This window comes from Apis florea, unplaced genomic scaffold (genome assembly GCF_048593485.1).
Source record: "Apis florea isolate Af1SG1 unplaced genomic scaffold, ASM4859348v1 contig_3193_pilon, whole genome shotgun sequence".
Taxonomy (NCBI): Eukaryota; Metazoa; Arthropoda; class Insecta; order Hymenoptera; family Apidae; genus Apis; species Apis florea.
The window spans coordinates 1110635-1131877 of record NW_028256721.1 but is presented as its reverse complement, the minus strand read 5'-3'; the positions used below and the strand labels follow the sequence as shown (position 1 = coordinate 1131877).

At 46.0% G+C, this 21243-nt stretch overlaps 2 protein-coding genes across 8 annotated transcripts in view; one reads left to right on the top strand and one right to left on the bottom strand.

Moving 5' to 3' along the window:
- The window catches only part of Toll-6 (Toll-like receptor 6), a 44267-nt gene extending 26560 nt beyond the window's left edge, over positions 1 to 17707 (bottom strand). Inside the window, exons 1-2 of one of the 2 annotated variants that reach the window (XM_086910467.1) lie at positions 13078 to 17707; positions 9976 to 10835 (exon numbers count right to left, since the gene is read on the bottom strand). In XM_086910467.1, coding sequence (XP_086766593.1) covers positions 13094 to 16753 — 3660 coding nt within the window. In that variant the 5' untranslated portion in view covers positions 16754 to 17707 and the 3' untranslated portion in view covers positions 9976 to 10835; positions 13078 to 13093. Of the gene's footprint in view, positions 1 to 9975; positions 10836 to 13077 lie in introns of those variants that run through there. The other variant, XR_015292665.1, reaches the window with a different exon arrangement.
- Positions 17708 to 17825: 118 nt separating this feature from the next.
- The window catches only part of LOC100869899 (zinc finger C4H2 domain-containing protein), a 244152-nt gene continuing 240734 nt past the window's right edge, over positions 17826 to 21243 (top strand). For all 6 annotated transcript variants that reach the window (XM_086910618.1, XM_086910614.1, XM_086910617.1 and 3 more), the window contains exon 1: positions 17826 to 18184. The gene's annotated coding sequence lies outside the window, so the exon portion shown is untranslated. The remainder of the gene's footprint in view (positions 18185 to 21243) is intronic.

Sequence of the window (21243 nt, the reverse complement as noted above, 5' to 3'; positions counted from 1 at the left end):
ATTAAGATTCGTTTAAACGAATTCCCTTGTTTCACGGATGGTCGAACGGCAATCAGAGTAATAGTCGATCGGTCAGTGGATCGATGGTGAAAGAATCGAAAGAAATTTCGAAAGATGTTTAATTCACCTCGATTAATCCGATTTGAGAGAACGCACGTCGATAACGAGGTTTCGATGTAACGAGCGTTCTCGTGATTCGTTCAATATTTGCGCTGATTTATACACGGGGAAATAATCGTATTTCCGACGAATTATCCAACAAAAGGCGGGCAATAACGAGGTACACAGGGGAAAAAATAGGGGAATTGATTGCGACTCCCGTTCGAAAATCTTAGAACGCGTTTATCGACTCAAATATCGACGATTGGATAAAATTAATCATTATTCAATAATCTGTATTTTTTAATTTCTCTCTTCCTTGAATGATCATTTCAATCCTTTGCAGATACATATTGCGCCCGTTTCTTAATTAAAATCAATCGTCGAATAGTTATTTCACGTTTCGTTCGTTCTAGAGTCGCGTAAACAAAGAAAGGAGAAGGAGAAGAAACGAGACGGAAGGGAGAAGAAATTCAGAGAGACACGCACACTTCCCGTTTTCATTTCCACCCTTAAGGTATTCCACGATCAAGGAAAAGGAGAATTTGGGAATCGTTCGAGCGGGTGAAAAATCAATCGAAACTTTTCACCCTCCTGCATTCGTTCCGCTCCGTGGCGGCAGCCAATGAAGTCTTTTTAAATTTGCACTCAGCAATTCCCATCCGGGGACCTAGCCAACGTATCTATCGAAGCCTCCAACGATCCATTTCAATTGGCCTCGCGTTACTTTCACTTCGTCTCCTCGACCATCCCTACCCAACAATTTTTACCTCCATCTTATCTCTCTATCTCTCTAATCTCGCGACCACGAACGTCTCTCCCAGCTACGAGTCACAGCGTGTACATCCTCCATTCGATGGATCCATCCCATGAAGAGAGATCCTCTTAATGATCCGTCCCACGGACAACCAATTCGCTCCGGTAAAAAAACAATTAGCGCGAAGGCGTGACGAATCACGGCCGTAAATTATCGATTTCTCGCGGCGTTGATTCAGCCCCTTTTTCATTGAATTACAGCCGGCTGTTCCTCCTCTCGATGATCGAACTCTCTTTCCCTCGCGCTGTGTGTGTGTGTTTGCTGAATAAATTAACGGGGAGGGGGACGAGGCCAACGTGGCCGTTCCTTTTCTTCGTCGTCGAAGCCAAGGTTTCGAGGAGGGAACAACGGGTCCGTTGTGTCGCCAACATTCCTATACACCTTCGAGGGATTATTAAACGGAAGAGGAGGAGGCGTAATGGAAGAGAGACACGCACGTGGAACTGGAACGAAAATTACACGGTGGATTTAATAAAGCGAGGGATCACACGGGGATCCACGCGTAATTTCGCGCGCGGCCTCAAAGTCCTCTAATGACGGCCGTCCCCGTAAACGTCTCGTTCGAAGGATTTTTCACCTCCGCCTCCGGGCGTCGGCCGTTTCTTCTCCTCCCGGAGAAGGAAGGGCCACGTCCCACGGGGACCCTTTTTCTCCTCTGTTAATTCGCGTCGGGGCAAACGTCCGTTCCGATCTCGCGCTCCCACTCACTTCTCTTCTTATTTCATTACACGTGGCCGCGAATTATCGAACGTTGGTTTCGAGGCCCCATCGCGAACCGAGGATAAAAAAGCGGGGGAATATCGATAAGTTTTTACAGGTGGAAAACGCGTTTCGAATATTTTGGCTTACTCTTATCCCCCCTCCTTTTTTGTTCTTTTTATTCTTTTTTTTTAGAAATAAAGGTACGTGTTTCCTTGTTTTATTGTACACACGCAACAATTCGTTTTAATTTAACGGAACTATTCTGATCGGTCGATTGTATCCGACACGTTAAACGCACGTAACACAGCGGAGCCGCGTGGAACAAAGGTGGCCGGGTAAAGCTTTTGTATCCGGCTAATGATTACACACACACACACACACATATATACACGCTCAGTTGGTATTGTTGAACGCGATGTTAACGTATTTAACGTTTAACATCGTAAGAAAACGCGTTGGTGGTGGCGGGCACCAAGTTCTTGTTTACCTTCACGTGATGAAATTCCGATTGCAACCGTTTAATAGAATCGCGCCGGTTGAAATTCTCGTAATTCCGCGGATTACAAAAATTACGGAGCGGGAACCGGAGCGGAAATACCGAACGACCGAGGCGCGGCGGTATATATAATCGACGAGGATAAAATTGGACGGGTGAAAAATTTTAATTTCAATCGGAAATGTCCACCTATCCCCTCTCACCCCTGTTTCGAATAAATCGCGCGAATATAATCGATTGTTCGGAAAATTAATCGTATTTAAGATATTTCTCGATGTTTAATTTTTGATTTTTATTTTGGAGAAATATTTTCAAACTTGGAAAACTTGGATCGAAATTTATCCACAACGTGGAATATTTTTCTAATTTAAAATAATTTTGCACGAAATTTTCCCCTCTCTTCCAGCTACTCGATAAAATAAACTTATCAAACTTTCCTCCCATACTCTCTCTCTCTCTCTCTCTCGATTACCTTATCCATTTATTATATCAACGCCAGGGGTAGCACGCTAACATCCCCTATCGCGGTGCGCAGAGGTCGCGTTTCGACGAGAGAATAGAAAATGAACCCGCATCGCGTTTCTTTCGTCACGTTCGAAAGGTTTTCCCTGGAAACTAAAAAAAAAAAAAAAAAAAATTGCGCCCCTCAAAGGGAGAAAGTTCACGAAAACCTCTCCCCTATCCCTGTGCTCGTATTCGATATTCCTGTCGCACGTCTCGTTACACCGACATTGTTACCGCGAAAACGAGGATGTTATGATAGGCAGACGCGGATTCTTGCGGATGGAAACGAATCGAGGAAAAAGGTTGGACGGGGGGATTGCAAGGAAGAGAGAAGAAAGGCCACGAGGCTTAAACCGGCCCTCTCACGGTTATCATCCCCCGAATGGGCGGAGAAATTCTGGCGTTTTGCTCTTTTCGGAGACGAGGCCGACCGACACTTCGATGACAGGCGGAGTGCCGGCGCAATTGAAATAACAAGGGAACGGCCAACGAGGAGGAAAAGAAACGAACGGCCGTCTCTCTCTCTCGAATCGTCTCGAAAAGTTTGTTTGAAAGGAATCCGCCATCACGCTTCGTGGCGTTCGTCTTCCGTTCCTGCGAATTGCAAAGCGGGCGGAAAAATTGTCCTTTTCAAACTCGCGGCGGAGCGTGACAATACACGGCGCGTTCTCCGGCTCTTCTCTCCTTCCCCATCCCCTAGGATATTATCGTTCCTTCCGTATGAATTAAACGGTCGGCCCGCACCGCGCTACCTCGTAAATAATTCACGACGGCCAACGTCGATACTCGCCTCCTCCCCCGACAGACTTCCCGCTGGAAAACCTCGAACAGGTGCCATTTCTTTTTCCTTTCTTTTCTCGAGATTCAAGCTTCGTTCGAGATCCTCCTTCTTTGCTGTCTCTTTCTCTCTTCGTTCGTTTTATTTCGAGTTTACGGAAGAAGGGTTGGAAGAAGACCCGGAAAAGGATGGCAAGATGTTCGATGCAAGTAGGATATAATTCGAATTAGTATCGCGGAGAAATCTCGACAATCTCTTTGATTACGATTTCGATTCCTTTCGAAATCGATAAAGTAGAGTAACGCTACTATCTCCATAACGAGGATTTCACGAATACAGCGTGTTTGAAATTCCCTCGATTTAAATCGGGAGAACGCAAGGAATGGAAAAAATTACCATTCAACCCTCAATTGTCTGACGCGTACGTTGAATCTCCAACGTTTACCATTAATCGGGCACAAAGAAGAAATATCGTGGGTGAAAAGAAACGAGAAAGTAATTAACAAGCAAGGGTGCATAGAAGGGGGCGAAGTGCAAAAATCATCGAGGGGTTTGAAAACTCGAAAACCTTGAACAAAAGCCGCCACCACCGCACCGGGCTGTCCGAAAATTTCCCTCCCCCCATTAAACGCATTCACCGAGTTCCGGTTTGTGTCGGGCTGCGTTCGGTTACAATGTAACACCGTAACGAATTCGACGCCGGTAACGCGCATAATTGGCTTCGTCCCTCTCGTTCGCTCGTATGCGCGCCCTCCGCCGGCGTTTTCAATCGGGGTGGCTTTGTGCCGGCCGCGGAAAATATTCCCGGGGAACGCGCGCATAATCTCCCAACACCTCGACCGGTCATGGATCCGGTTACTGCGCCCCAACTATCGTCGAATCGGCCATATGCTTAAGTCTGGTCACGTTCCTCGCTGATAAATTGATCGCGTTTCGGGATTCGTCGTACTATCGCCGCTGTACTGGCCTAATTTCGGCAATGGACGGATACGGAAATTGTATTAGATTGTTTTTTCTTTTTTTCTTTTTTATTTTCGTATGAAACTTTCTGAATTTCAATTTTCCACCGTCGTATTTCGATTTGAAATTAAAATAAAATTACTCGTATTAATTGTAGTGCAAATTTTCGTGAGGACGAATCGTGTCGTTTCGTTTCTTCGGTTATTGGATATTTCTCGAGACACCGAAATTGCAAGCAAGAATAAAAAGGTTAAAACTTTCATTTTAGTTTTCCAGAATCCTCGAAGCGAGTCATATTTGTCGTGTATCTCGATTTGAAATTAAAATAAAACGACTCGTATTAGTTATAGTGTAAATTTTCGTGAGGGAGAATCGTGTCGTTTCGTTATTGGATATTTCTCAAGACGTCGAGACAAGTTTGCGAGCGAATAAGAGGAAAAAGTTTCGGGGCATCCTGATGAATTTCCACCGATGCAGGAAGGACAGTTTCGTGTCTGCACTTTCGAGTAAGATCGGTCGGTTAATCCAGTCCGTTGTTTAACTTTCGTAATCAAAGGGAATCAATTTTCTTTTAACAGCTCGAATCGGTTCCACGTCAGGAACATCGGACCACCGCTAAAGTCTCCTAACGATTACCTCGGTCCGTCGAGTCGGATCGAGGGATACGCTCGAGGATGTGGATTCGAATTGCAACCGCGAGGTAATCTTCACCGGGCTTTAACCCCTTCCCTCTAAAATTTAATCCGGAGACGTTGGATCAAGAAATACTATTTCATTCCGCTCCGAATTCCGCACGGAAATGAAACGATTCAAGATACACAATAAATAGGAAAGAAATTAGAAAGAAATGTTTTCATTAGAAAACGACGTGATTAAAAATCATCGTGGAAAAAAATGTACGATCGTGTTATCCTCAAATAAGCACGGAGCGAGATTAATTTACTAAATCGTACGCGAGCTGAATCAAACTGTAAACAGAGGAAACTGAAATAATTATAAGAGACTGTGCAACGACAACAATCAACTATGCTGTAATACGGTTAACTTGGAAAATTATATTATTCAAAGTTTCTCTTCGTTCGCAGACAACTTCGTTTCCGACACGAAACGCACTATCAAAGTCAACGCGGAGAAAAAGAAAGAAAGAAAGAAAGAACAGTTAAATAATAGTTTCGCACGATGAAATTGCACGGGATAAGTAATTCCGACACCGCTTTTGCCCTACCATCGCTACGACTATCCGATCCCTGTGGAAAAGCCACGACGTCACGGAGACGTTGTCGTTCCACGGCAAAGAGTTAACCCCGTTTCGGTGCATCCGACACGAATTTCAATGGAAATTACATCAGCATATTCGCGACGAATTCGTTAACCGAGCAACTCGCCGGAAAGAGAATCGTAATAACCAAGGGTAACGTAAGGGGGAAGGGAAGGGTAATATTAGCGGGGCAAGTTCGGATCGACGAGGAGAGGAGGGGGCGATAACTTTCCGGCCGGACGCGGCTAATTCGGGATGGCGGGGCGTGGAAAATTATTCGCGAGAATGTTTTCGTTTCATAAATAAAAGCCAGGATATCTGGCTGCGGGTCGGCCGATATCGCGCCTCGAGTTTACACTCATAACATCTGAAAGTTTGCACCGGTGGCCACGTTAAGTGTCAGTATGTTATTTCCGCTGCCCGCGTTCCGCTCCGCTTCCCCTTCGCGCTTTCTTCCGTTTCCTTTTTTCTTTTCTTTTTTTCCTTTCCAAATAAATCCGCTCTTCTGTTTTCGAACCGTGACGAGTGTGCAACGTAGGTGAATGTTTCGCGATCCTCTTCGAAATTCGAACGAATTTGGAAAATAATTTGCCGGGATATAATTAATATTGGTCGTGAATTGCGATATAATTTGCAGGGAAGTAGTATTGTCGAATGGTAAATGTTTTAACGCGGAAAGTATATCGATTTACACGCCACCGTGAATCCGGTGAAAATTTGTAGTCCCTTCTGGTGAGTCATATCCGATTCTTGGCATTAACGGAACAAGAAACGAGGGGGGAATACGCAGTAAAATGGGGATTGTCGAGGGGGTGGTTTGTAAGGATGAATAGCGAGAGAGAGAGAGAGAGAGAAAGGGGGGGAAAAAAAGTAATCAACGTAACCATATTTTAGCGAGAAGCTGTGTATATGCGGGCCGTATTACACCGTGATAAAAATATAACGTGGACGAGAGCGGACCGTGAAAAATTTCGCCGAATAAAAGGTCTAATATAATATTTTTTCCCCCGCGCGTTGTAATTTCCGCGCCATGTTCGCTTCGATGATTAAAAAGATCGTGATCGAATGTTCGATGAATGGGAAGCGATTTTCGAAAATCATGCGGGGGGAGAGATACGTTGAATGGAAAGTAACAAGGCGTATCGTTTAATTTTCTTGAAATATTTTCCTGACATTTTTACGCGTTTCGATATTATGATTACAATTTTATTCGTAACGGTCTAACGACGTCGAGAAGGAGAAGGTAATGTCGACAATCTCGAGTCGGCGGTCGAACGAATAGGACGCGGCGCGACGCGGTGCGGTGTTGTACACACGTGCGCATGAGCACTGATTTCTATTATTAATTTAATATATTCCATTTCTATTATTTATAATTAATTATTTTCACTTTATTTCGTTACTTTATTTTCATTCTATCGTCTATCAATTATAATCTATTGTTATTAAGTTTATTTTTTTTCTCACCCCCTATACAATTTTAACAAACACTAATTTATTGCAGCGTTTGTTAATAAAACTTTAATAAATTCTACTTTTATTATGCATTATTTATAGTTATTAATTATTTTATTGTTTATTTCAAATATTTCTTTATGAATTCTAATACTTTATTGTTAACTTTATTTTTTTTCTTCCCTGTACAATTTTATTAATCTCGTTGATTTATTAAAATTTTGTTAGTTCGTTGGGTTGATTAACAAAAATAATAGAAAATTATTCCTTACATACATTTACGATTTTTTCGAAAATATATTTGTTAGAAAAAAGTTTTGTACGAATAAATTCTACTTCTATTACGGAGGAAAATTAAAGGAAATATTAATGTTTTTATTAAAATCTTAAAAAAACACATCCCATAAAACTTTTTCATAAAAAACATAGAAAACGTTTCGTTTCCACTTCTGCTTTCGAGTTTAATCGAATAATAGAATAACCAAAAGGAAAGCATGCGAGATTTTCGAAAGAACGCGCACATTCTCCCCCGTTAATTTCGTTCCTAAGCCGAAGAGTCTCTACACAAAGACGAACCGCGGAAAGGATGGGGCTGGAAAATGAAAAAAAAAAAAAAAATGAAGAAAAAAAGAAGAGTGAGAGAAAAAAAAGAGAGAAAGAAGGCGCGGAGGAAGAAGTTCGATAAGATAAAAAAGCAGCACGAAGCGCGTATTAAAAGTGGAAGTAGCTCTTAAGTAAGATGCAAGGAGCACTCTGATGACGAAGTTAGCTGTATACAGGAGAGCCGGGGATGGAAATCGTCGGCCGCTAAAGCGAAGAGATGCTTTCCAAATTGACCAAACACGCCACGAGATAAGTCTGTTAACGACTTCACTAAGAGACGATGAGAGACGAGAGCATGGAACTCGATGAAAAAAAAAAACAAAAAGTATCAGGATTCGTATGGATGGGGAGGGGAGGGAGGGTCTAAAAGCGTCATAAAAATTCTCCTTCTTCAAATATAACTAAACTCGGAGGATATACAGGTGGCCCGATAACCACTCTTCTCTGATAAGATTAGAGAAATTTCTGAGAAAGAAAATTATCGTGTCGTTCAAGTTGTATTAATTGTTTGCCTACGGAAATTGGCGCGTTGATCGAGGCGATTTTCTTTCGATATCTTTCGAAGGTATAGTTGACCGGAACATTGACTTTCTCGTTAATGAGAAACGCGTCGCGAAAGAGTGTTGCGATAATGAGCACGAGGATAGGACGAGTATTGACGTTGATTTCCACGTTCTATTTTATAATAAAAATTCCTCCAACGTTCTCGTGGAGCGACACGCTCGGCGTGGTTTCAATATTAAATAGATTTATCGTATCAAGAATGAATTTTCCTATCCTGTTATATTCATATCAGGAAGTATAATCAGATTTTCGGGAAATATTTTCCCCTTCCCCTAAAAAAAAACGTATCAAAGAAGAATCCGAATAAATTCGTCGGCGTCCCATTTAATTCTCGTTTAATTGGAAACTTTTGTTTCCCAATTTTTACCTCCCGCAAATTTCATAATGATCGGTCTCCCCGCGCAACTGTCGCCCATTCAGCGAATCCCTCCATCGTCCCTCCCTCCGTTTAACTATCCGCCACAGTCGAAATCGCACTCCTCGTTATTCGCTCATTCATTCGAGTGGCGCGAAACCGTCGTCGAAAAGGAAACGGATATCTGTGCGTGTTTCCCCGATCCTTCTCCTCCCCTCTCCCCTTCCCTGGAGTGGTTCACGCCGGCGTGAAGAGCGGAGGAAAACCTGGAGGACGAGAGAGAAAGAGGGTGGAAAACAAAGAGGGAATGATTTGGAAGGAAGGAGAAACACCGACGGTTTACTCGACTCGTTTCATTCGTCGAGTATATCTCGAGTTACATTTATGACCGCGGAAAGAGCTGCTTTCGAAGGGATTCGAATAACGAAGGAGCGCACAATGGCGACGAGAGGAGGAAGGATAAAACCTGCGCCACCCTTATAAGCCGCGTTGACCCGGTGCCCTCGTAAAACACAACCGTGCCGGAGGAGAACGACAGCCGCCACGGTTCGGTTGCATTTCGCTGGAGGATAGCTGATAATGCCAATACCACGACAATGACGCGCCGATCTGAGAGCCGTAATAGCACGGTTGTCGATACGCGGACGCGTCAAACCTGCTGCTCTCGGGAATAAAGGCGAGGGACGGCTGCGCTCGTTGTTTCGTCCATTCCATTTCGTCCTTTCCTTTTTTAATCCTGTTTTAATCTCGATCGATCGGGATTCCTCCTTTTTTATTCTTACTTGATCGAAAATATACGAGTATCGATACTTTTCCTCGAATATCCACTTTTTCTTACGCGTGAATTACGCGTTGATAGATTTGTGTAGAAATTTATTAGACGGACTTAAGCGTGATTTGTACAGCGGCTTCGTGTATACACGAACGATGACACTTTTCTTCTCTCCTTTCTCTCGCTCTCCTCTTCCATTTCCAAACAGGACAATTTTTTCTTTTACTCTTCCGCCAGGCGGTAACGACCACGGCGACTTTGTGTTCCGGTGTGCGTGTAATTAAAGCTAGTAGTGCAGCTTGCCCGTGCACCGCGGGTACATCGTAAAGTTTATCGTGCAATTTGCGTAATGTGCGTAGAAAATTCTAACGGGTAAGGAGCGCAGGGGCGTGCGCGGTTTCTTTCAATTAATTCCGTAGCCCGGCAACCGGTGACGGTCGCCGGCTAAATAAATAATCGAGAAACGTAAAACTCTTGGAGAGAGGAGAAAGGGAGAGGAGAAAGGGAGAGGAGAGAGAATGGTAATAAGGTGGAAGGAGAGAAGCTGTGTAGCGTGGTCGAAAGAAGGGACCGAAGATCCGACCGGGAAATTAATTAAAAGAGAAACAATCGTTTTCTTTCCTCCTCAACTCGCTCGTTTATTATTGCGTTCACAGTGATCGCGCACCCTTCAACTTCTTCTCTTTCTTCTCGATTCTTCCTCCCCTCTTCTTCCTCTTCTTAAATTGGTTACGGATCAACCGTCCGATTCCAAAAACGGAATTCTTGATCATTCAGAAAATACGAAAGGATCGTTACGGTTATTCCTTTATTTATTTCGTGCAAGATGACGGAGAGGTTCGAATCAACCCTCTCGAGTTTTCGAGAATCCGATACGGATTCGGCGCCCACCCACCGATAGGGTGACTAAGAGAAGAAAAAAAAAAAGAAAAGAAAAGAAAAGAAAAACGAAGGAACCAGCAAGGCACAAATCCTCTTTTTTAATTTCTAAACGTTCCTTCAGGGCCGGGAGGAAACGGTAAGGTCGGCGGTAATCCCATTTGTCTTCCAGATTCGGTCCAGCCGGTTGTCAGGTACAAATGTAAAGGGCGACGAACAGGTACACGCGATCCTAGTAGATTTCTACCTGTTCCAATGGTCACACGTCGAGACAGTCTCCGTGCTCTCCTTCTCTCCACGTTCCCGCGCCCTCGTCTCGGGGATTACTGGCAGATTTTTGTTGCTCCCCGGCCGAGAGTTTGCTACGCGAACGAGAAAGGCCCTTTCGATCGTCCCTCCGCGCAATTAGAAGGCGGGGCACGTATTTCGAAAAAGCATTTTTCACCGGCGATCTCGCGCCGGCAATTTTTTTTATCCGCGCGCTTTATGCGTTCCTTCTTCCCCTCTCTGTCTCCCTTCTCCCCTGTCCTTCCTACATTTTGCTCCCTCTCTCTCTCTCTCTCTCTCTCTGCCCTACCTCTCTTGCCGTAAAGCTGGAAAACACATAAATACAAGGGAATTATGGGACTAAATTACGCGCTACATTTGAAAGAAATTACGCGCGTGCGCGATCAAGTAGCTTACGCGACAAGGCCAATCGGATGGAAACCCATTTTTTTTCCCCCGGACTCGTACATCATAGCCGAAATCGAAACTGACAACAAAAACCCCCGCTATGCGTATGGCGTGCAATAAATCACGGTAAAAAGAGCGGCGCGAGTTTCCTCCTTCTCCTCGCCGACGTACGAGGGCCCTTGACGAGAGGTTGACGAAACCCTAGCCTCTCCGTCTGCCTTTTTCCATCCGATCTTACAACAAAGCGCCTTCCTTCCCTCTTCCTCCGCCAACCGAGTGGCGGCGGTACCAAGAACCGAGGATCCTTCCTACTTTTTCTCCTCTCCCTCCCTGTATCGGATCGTCTTCCAAATATTCGGGACACGAAAATAGGGACCATCCACGTTCTATGCGTTTTCCGATACGAAGAGAGAGGAATTTAGAAACGTTTCCATATTCGATACAACGAGCTTTCTTCCCTTGTTTCCGCCTTTTCTTTTTTCTCCTTCTCGCGGAAAATTGGAATTATCGGAGGAAAAAAGGGAGACTCCTCCAGTTTCTGGAAAATATCGAAAATAGGAGGGGAATGGAAAGCGGTGGTCACGCGTCGGCTAAATACGTTTCTTGCGTAATCCTTTAAGGCGAGCGGATCGTGGGTAATTTCGGAAAAGCTGTATCGATGCGGCTTATCAAGGGATCAGCCGTTAATGGCGCACAGGCGTGAACACGACCGGTTCACCGGATAAAAAGGGTCCACCCCTCGCACGGCCGATGACCGACCGGCCGAGCCGAGCAGCTGAAACTGAAGCGTGTCACGAAAAGTTAAAGCCGAGTTCTCGTGGACGCGAACGGCCACCTGACACGAATGAAAGGGACCGAGACTGGGAGATCGACCGATCGATCGACCTTCCTAATTTCCTCGTGGAATCGCCGCTGTGATATCGAACGAACCTTCTACATTTTTACCCTAGCATAACAATTATTTCGGAACAGAGAGATTTTTGTTGGCCAAGAGAAAGATTGAAATAACGAGTTTGAAAAGTATATCTTGGTTTGATACGCCGCGGAAGAGGAATTGGCCATATGTCGAGAGAAATAAACGAAAGGCAGGGCTGCGTTAAAAGGACGAAATAGATTCGACGAGCATGGAGGACATTAGACGAATAGATGGTGGTGCAGATGCATGGGGTGCATCGAATAAAGGAAGAAAGAGAGGAGAAGGTCGGTGATAATCGATTAAAGGTAATGCGCGAAACGTGCGGACGATGTAATTTCGACAATGTTCCTTTTGCGCATTGGCAGGGAGCCATCCGATAAAGGCAACTTAATTGGTAAGTGGGTGAGAATTGTTGCACGGACCCCGTTACACGTAGGGCGTTCAATAGAGTTTTCTAATTGAACTCGGCGACAACTGGCCCAACTACGACAAATTTCACGCGTGATACAAGGCTCGGTATACTTTTCCATCGATTCGTCCATATGTTCCCGCAGAACCCGCCCTCGTTCATCCTGCGAAACGCTTCGACGTTAAATTGAACCTCGTTAGTTTGTCACTTATGAATGATACGTAATTGCAAAGCATCGGTCATTAGAGAGGAAATGTATAAATACGCACGTTAAACGAACCAATTCGTTGGTTTAAATTTATAATAAATAAATCGGATCGAAGAGAGGGGCTGTACAAGAAACTCGAAGGATCGGAGAGAACGACTGTTTCGGTGTATATAATAAAAATCTGACGAGTGACTAAGCCCGGCTCTCCTTTCTTCCCAGACGATTCGTTGGAAGAAGAAAAAGAAGAAGAAGAAGAAGAAGAGAGTGGGTTAGATTTGAAGTGAACTGGAAACGGAAACGGCATACTTTGCTCGGTAGGTATGGCCGGTAAACGATCGATGCGGAGAGTAAATGCTGTTCTTTTGTGAAACATCGAAGGAAAGAAAGAAGGAAAGAAGGAAAGAAAAAAACGTTTATCTTTAAAGCGAAGGGAAATCATTGATCTCGGCTCGATTTTAAGCCCAGTTCACGTCGATTCCATTCCACGCTGGAGATTTCGAGCATTGTTACCGCGGACTCGACTGTCCATCGTACTCTTTCTTCGAGAAAACAAAAAAAAAAAAAGGATCGAAGGCAGGTCTGTTCGAGAGTAAAAAGCGCGTAAGAAGATTAAATAATGGCTCTTACCTAAATAATGGCTGTTCTACGTCCATTGATGCTGCGCCGGGGGCGGTGGCGGCGGCGGCAATGGCAGAGGTCTCTCCAAAACAGGAACAGGGGACACGTCTGGCATGGCGAACCTTAGCTTCTGCCAAAACAACTTGTCCCCCCACACCAGCACGGTGTGCGACGAGATTCTCTTTTTGAGATCGGCGTCGAGATCTCGTGGACACACACCGCCCACCAGGAGCAGGATCACCGAGCGGCCCTTCCCTTTCAGAGCGTCCCTGAGAGCCGCTTTAAACTCGAACCTGGCCCACTCCCCGTGCAGAAAGTTCTTCGACAACACGAGGATGGTGCGCCTCGAGGAATCGGCCGCCTCGGCCACTGCGTCGGCCACGTTGCTGCCGGCCCCCAAATCCCGGTAATGCAAACACAGCCTGTAGGACGTCTCGAGGCCGGGCACCAGGATCGTGGAGACGAACGACTCGTCCACCGCGGAGTAAGAGATGTAAGCGTCGAACGGTTTCTCTTGATCCTCGAACGCGGCCGTCTTGTAACACGCCCTCAGCCCGCATCTGCTCGCCGCCCATGTCCTCAGCGTGCGGCGATGCCTGAACGCGCCGCACACGAGCGCCACCATGGCGAAAATGAGGACGGCCGTGGCGAGCAGGAGCGGAAGATAAGCCTCGAGCGGCCGTGTCTCGATCACCGAGGTCGTGCCTGTTAACGCCGCGCAATTTACCACCGACCCGTTCGCCGGAAGAGTAATAGGCGTGCCGAGGGAACAGGTGACGCTCCTCCAGTCGCTTATCTTCGCCCTGTTACGGGACATCCACTCCCGAACCCGGTCCAAGAACGAGCACTCGCAGTTCCACGGGTTGCTGGACAACCCGATGTCGACGAGATACGGATTCTGCCCGAGTTGCCAAACGGCGAACGTGGCCAGCCGATTGTTTTCCAATCGTAACACTTCCAGTTGCCGTAGCGGGACGAACGTGCCGTTGTCTATGTACGTAAGTAGATTGTTCTGCAGGTAGAGCTCCTTCAGGTTCTCCAGAGGCATCAGTTCCACGCCGTTGAGCACGCTTATCTTGTTGTTCTCGAGATGAAGGACCAGCAACCGCTTCAGACCGCTGAAAGTGTGATTGCGTATAGCGATGATGTTGCTATCGTTCGCGTACAGGATCTGCAAGTTCTTCCGGCCGATGAACGAGTGGGAATTCAATTCCCCGAAATTGTTCCCATCGAGGTAAACCTCGGTCGCGTCCATCGGCAATCGGCCGGGAAGGGTTTTGTATCCGGAATTGGAGCAATCGACCACGTTCGCCGACCAGGATTGATCGTGGTAGCAAGTGCAGTTGGTCGGGCAGGTCATCTCGCAGTCGCAGGCGTCGAAGTCGCAGCAGTGGCAGAGCGCGAAACAGTGGGCCTTGTACGTGCACAGGAACTGGGACGGTTTCGCCTCGAGCAACGGTATGAACGATTTGTGACGATCGTACGGAAGCCTGCAATACACCGATTCCAAATCCATCACCCTCGGGTGTTGCCTCAACGACAACGAGTTGATCCTTTGCAACCATTCCGTGGTGCAGTCGCATATGAACGGGTTGCCACCGATGTAGAATTCGGGCAATTGGCGATAGTTGGGGACAGGGGTCAATTGGAACGCGGACAGATTCATCTTGACGATCTGATTCGCGTAGAGATCCACCCTGGTCAGATTCTTCTTGTCGGCGAACGTTTGAGGCTCGACCGTCTGTATCATGTTGTCGTTGACGAACAGAAGCTCGATGGAATCCGGTATCGACCTCGAGTGTATCCTCGTTAACCGGTTGAAGGACACGTCGAGCGTCTGCAATCTCATGCCCTGTGGCGCGATCCCGAGATCCATAATAAGATTTTTATGCAGATCCATCCACTGCAATTTCTCCGGCAGGTAACCGTAATCGAACTGTACGATCATGTTGTCGGACATGTTCAGCCAAAGGAGACCGGGCGCGCTCGCCAACATGCCGGACATATCCTGTAACAAATTCGAGTCGAGACGGATCGCCTGTAACGCGGGATTCGCGGTGAACACACCGTCCTCCACCGTTTCGATTTTGTTCCGCGCCAAGTTCAATATCTGAAGCGCCGGCAGCTCGGCGAAATCCTCCACTGTCACGTTCGTGATCTCGTTCCCGATCATTCGTAACCCGTAGAGGCTGGACATGCCGCGGAACCCGGGCCTGTTCAAGCTTCTGATTTGATTTTCACCGAGATCCAGCGTACGCAGCATCCTCATGTCCTTGAGGGCGACCGGTATGCCGTCCAAACTGTTTCCCGACAAATTCAGATCTTGCATGCTGGAACAATTGCGAAACGCATCCGGATGGATACCTTCGAGCTGATTAGAATCGAGCGACAGAAGAGAGAGGGCGAACAGCCCGTTCAAGGAATAGGCGTCCAGATAGGTTAATCGATTGTACGCCAAATCCAGCGTGTGCAAATTACTCATGGGGGCGAATGTGTCGGCTGGTATCGTTTCGATCTCGTTGTACTGCAGATTCAATATCTGAAGGGTGTAAAGGTCTTTGAATAAGGCAGGGTCCAACCGAGTGACGCGATTGTGGGAGAGATTCAACAGGACGAGCCGTATCAAACCGGAGAACGTGGCCGAGTTGAGCCAGGAGCTGGTCAACGCGTTCCTCGACAAATCCAAGGCGACCAGCTGATTCATGTCCGCGACCAGGCCGGGGGACAGCACGCTGATGGAATTGTTCTGGAGCCGCAATTCTTTCAACGACTTGGCCGCGTCCCGAAACATTTCCGTCGGCAACGCGACGATTCTGTTCCCAGACAGGTCGAACGTCTCCAGAGACCTGAGCCCGTGGAGCGCTTCGTCCGCCACCATGGAGATCGCGTTGCTCGACAAGTTCAACACGCGAAGCCTCTTCAGGGAGGAAAATCCGTAGGCGGGCAGCACCAAAATTTGATTACTCGACACGTCCAACGATTGCACGTCGAGAGAGCAGGGGAAAGGCGACGCGGTCGATTCCTGTTGACGGTTTCTCGGATGTTTCTCCGCGGTATCCCTGAATCCGAGCTCGGTTATGTCCTTCAACATGTTCCACGAGATGTTCAACGTGAGGAGATTCGACAAAGGGCAAAACAAGTGTTCCGGTATCTGCCAGATGTTGTTCCACGATAAATCGATCTTCTCGATCTGTGGCACAGAGTCGAACGCCCCGCTCTCCAATTCCAAGCTGTATTTGCTCTTCCGCCCGTTCAAGCTTCTGATCGTCAGATTACGAAGATCCCGCAAACCGCTCAGAACTTTTGCCGGCCAATGGACCAGCTTGCATCCGGTCAACCTTAACGATCGCAATCTCCATAACTGTACGAACCCGTCCACGTTCAATATCCCGTTCTCCAACGATTCCGAATCCTCGCATATGACGTTGATCGAGGTCACGTATTCGCTGGTCGCCTGTGAAAAATTCGTCCTGAGGGAATCGTTGCCGGTGTAACGGTGGATGCAAGTGAGAGCGCCATCCTGCCGCGAATCCCACGAACAATGCTCCGGTAAATCGAGCCTCGGCGGTAGTTCGCTGGTCACGGCGAGCACGTGGTATACCGGGAATAGAAGATAGTAGTAGTAGGCCAATGACAGCAACACCGATCTTCCCAGCCCTTCCGGATCCCCGGCGAGCCCACGCATCTTTAGCGAACTCGTTGCCTTCCCTTGTTTCCGCTCCTTTGTCTACTTCCGGTCATTACACGCCGCTCCACGACTCGCAGACGTTTCGTATTATTATTAACGCACGTTGTCGTCACTCGTGTACGCCCTCCAATATTTACTCCGAGTGACTGGCATGTGTGTGCCCCCTCTTTCGACAATCGATACTCGACTCACTTCAGCCCGGACACGTCCGATCGTTTTCAACGATTCGTGAATTTCGTTAATGGGAATTGAAAGGGAACGAAGTTCACTGCCAGTCGACCTGTCATGTGAATAGCTCGTTTATGAACGATTCGAGGGAGCACGAGAGCGTTATCGCATTTCACTGAGTGCTTATACAAGTAGTTTACACTTTAAAGAATCACACTTCACTCGGTCGGCGAATCGTTCAATCCAGCGCGCGCGCGAGTACCCTTCATAACCTGCTGCAAGCGCTACTACCACATTTCGACTCGCGAGACACTCGACCGGCTTGACTGGGAAAGTCCTCGACGATGTAACAGCGTAGACAGGGTAAATCTCCGGATAATTACGCACGCGTCGAAATGCTCGGTAATTTCGTATCCCGTATCCCGTAAATTTCGTTTTCCATCCCCCTTATCGTAATTGTCCACAGTGCTGACTCACCGGCGAATCAACGTCATCGTTTCCTGTAACGATGTTCATTGCCTTTGCTCGACGACACTATGCTCGCGTTCCGCCAAAATGCCGGAAGCTTCGTAACTTTTCCACCAAATGTCCCATGTCACCGAGCCGTGTTCCCAACGCTCTATCGACACTATTCGAGATTACGATCTCTTCTCACTGAAATCCCGATATATTGCCCGACAAGCTAATCCTACGCGATAATTTTGCGAATGAAAAAAGCAAGAGAACGGACTACGGAAATACGGAACACTTTTAAACCGTAACACCCGGTACGGCGACCACCGCGCAACTGACGGTTGAGATCTCCACAGCATCTAACTCGACGCAGCGTCCACCAATCGTTCCTTCCCCCACCACTGGCGGCAGCACTAACACATCGAGGACCGGCATTCAACGAGCACGCGCCTCTCGCCGGCCGACCGTGGTGGAAGAAGGACGGGTTACGTTCCCTCGTACTGTTCTTGTGTATCTTTCTCTGACTTGAGTGGAAATCGCGTGTGCTTCTGTTCAACAAACGTCGGTATGGTCGTAGCTATACGAACGCAATAGTGTAACGCGTAAAAAACGATGGATAGTGCACGCAACCTGTTTCTATCTTCGCGTCGTTTGTGCGGTTGAAAGTGTTTTGTGTTCGAACTTGCGTGTGCGTATGATCTTCTCTGGAACGGGACACCTTACACCACAATATCTATGACTACCCTCATCCAACAAGATGAAATCTTATTCCTAACTGGACAACCATCCCGGATTACGAACAGAAAGGTAAGAATATATTATTATAAAATGGCGTCATTTTCGATTCGTTAGCATGGTATTGCGAAGTTACAAACGATGACTCATACGAGATAAGCTACTTCCTATTATTTTGATCGTTCCGAATAGTTTATTTTGTTTATATTATTTCTTCGCAGTCCCTGCTTCTCCGAATCGAAAAGTCTTTGTTTGGCCTTGTAAAAATTCGTCAACGTACGTTTTCGTCAACGAAATATTTCGAGACGCAATATGGTGTTATGCTATTGCGCATTCTTTTGCGCAGGTTTTTCTAACATTTGAATTACGCATCTAGAGCTGAATCGTAATTTATTTCTTACCGATGATTTTTTTGTTTAATTCAATTATTTCTTTATTACTGATTTTATTTTTATTATTATTTTCTTTTCGTATTCGCTTCTCCGAATCGAAAAGTCTTTGTTTAGTCTTGTAAGAATTTTCGTTCGTTTTCGTCAACGAACGAAATATTTCGAGACGCAATATGGTGTTATGCTATTGCGCATTCTTTTGCGCAGCTTTTTCTAACATTTGAATTACGCATCTAGAGTTGAATCGTAATTTATTTCTTATCGATGATTTTTTGTTTAATTCAATTATTTCTTTTATTACTGATATTATTTTTATTATTATTTCCTTCTCGTATTACTTTCTGCTTAGTCTAATTGAACGATTATTGCTGATTCATTATCACCAATTAGGCAAGGGGGGTGAAGAGAAAGGATGGGAAAATGACACGCATAAATGTAATCGTCGTCCATATTGAATTGTGTCGTAGATGGCGTAACTTTTCAAATAATAGCCTATGAATATTTATTTTTAGTTACATAAAATTAATCTTCTTATATAAAATTCTCAAGTGATATTAATGTTGCAACAGTACATGTTCGTAATAACTTTGATATATCGTTAGAAAAAGAGAAGATACTTCGTGGTTTGTACGGCAAACATACACGAAGAATCACGAACCGGTCTCTCGTCTCTCCCCTTGTCGTTCTCATTTTTCTATCGCGATTCACGTGATATTCAGAGCACCACCCAATCCCCTTGTCCAAGGATTGCTCATAAAAAGGTTTCGATCAATTTTTAAACGATCGGTCGTCCGTCGTGCTTTTCTGTTTCTCTTTCTACGCGGTTAAGGGGGGCCCGAAAGGGAAAGGGAAAGGAAAGAAGGGCGGGAGGGGTCTAGTCTCCTGTCGATACGAGCGTGGGTACGTATTTATACGCGCGTCTCGGCGATCTTCGTAGACTATATCGAGATGTTCGATTTGTGTGTAACACGACGAACCGACTCCGCGGGATCGAGTTCTCGATACGCTTTGAATAAGCCTCGCTGATTCATTCTTGTCCACCCGTCGAGAGACTTTCGACTTGATCGATGGTGATCCCGGATGATTTGTATTATGTTTCCTGTCGCGATGAATTGAATTTCGGGGAATCTACGTGCGCACATCCAATTCGTTTCTCGTGCACGAGATAAGCGGCCCCGAAAGGAACGAAGATTAGACCGCGTTAAGAGTCACGCGCGATTCGATTAGAAATCTCGAGCGGCGAGTCATTGATACTCCCACACGGTTCGTTTCCCACCGGTGTATTCGATGGGAGAGTTTCTTACGGGAATGATTGATCACCGACTTAATTGACGCATACCAAGACGAAAGAGATCTTGGAAGGTATCACCTGTTACAAGGAATTATCGGTCATAAATAAGCATCGCGTCTGCTCGTTTCTTCTCTTCGCTCGTTCAGGACTATATTATTTAATCCTGACAGTGACACTTTATTACAAGACGATAATTAACCAAGATCCTCGGACGGATGATTTCCTCAGCTGTATTACGCAACTCGACTGATAAAAATTAGCGAAAACTGGGCTGGGTATCGAGAATCTCTTGAAACATAATTAATATTATTTCTTCTTAGCCTGGAAGACGGGATCACGCTCCATGGGGGCGATCGTAATTAAAACTGTTAGGAATGGGGGGATCGTGGAATCGTTATAACTCCGACGAAAGGCTCGCAGTAGGTTTAAGGAAGTTTCCTTTCGAGAAACAGCCGGGGCAAAGTCAACCGTTGGATGTCCTAAACTTCAACGTTTGCCAGAAATAGGTCTTTGTCGGCGAGAGAAAGAGAGAGAGAGAGCAACTCGCACGTATCACATTTCTCTTTGGGGCAGGTGCACTCTCTTTGGTGTAAGAAAGGATCAGAAACACTTGTTCGCGCTAGATAACTTGCTCTCGCTTCCTTCCTTTACCTTTTGTTTATCTTATTTACACTCTGTTTTACCATTTACTCTTTTCGAACTTGTTCAAACATATCTCTCTCTCTCTCTTTCTCTTTCTCTTTCTCTTTCGTCTACTAGTGGAGGAGCCGATAAATCGAGGCTGCCTTCCTTTCTCTATTTCCAACCAGACTTCTCGCGAAACTTTCCTCCTTCTTCCGATTCGAAAATCAATTAGCGGCAGATTCAGTTTCCATGTAAAGAGGGGTCGAATCGCGGTGGTGACGCGCGATCTTCTGGACGAAGTAACGCGGCTCAGGCCAAGAACGATGGCGAAAAAGAAGTTTTAATTAAAGCTAGAATAAGAGTTTAATCGAGCAAAAGGGATTAATTGCCCAGGGCGATTAAAACGAGCGAAGGGTCAAAGAGAGCTGCCTCTCTTCTCGATGATTCCTCGCGGCTTTCTCGAGTGGCGTGGACAAGGGAGGAGACCATAAATATCATCGCATCGAATTCTCCTCTGAAAGGCCTTTTTCGTTCGCAAACAAAATCGACCGATACCCGTGCCGATGTTATTAAAAGGAGCTTTTCCGTTACAGTTACCGTTCTTCGAGCACTTTTCATTCATGATACACGGTAAAAAAAAATCCCTGTTGATAATCCGAATAATCGAGGATAAATTACGCGTGTAATAGAACGCGACAAGTACAATTATCAAAGTATCGAAGCTAGGAAAGCGACGAGAAAAATTTTGTAGCCGTTTTGTATTTAAGTTTGACGATCGATTTTAATGATAGTTGAAATTACGGGATCACTCGATATATTTCGAGTGA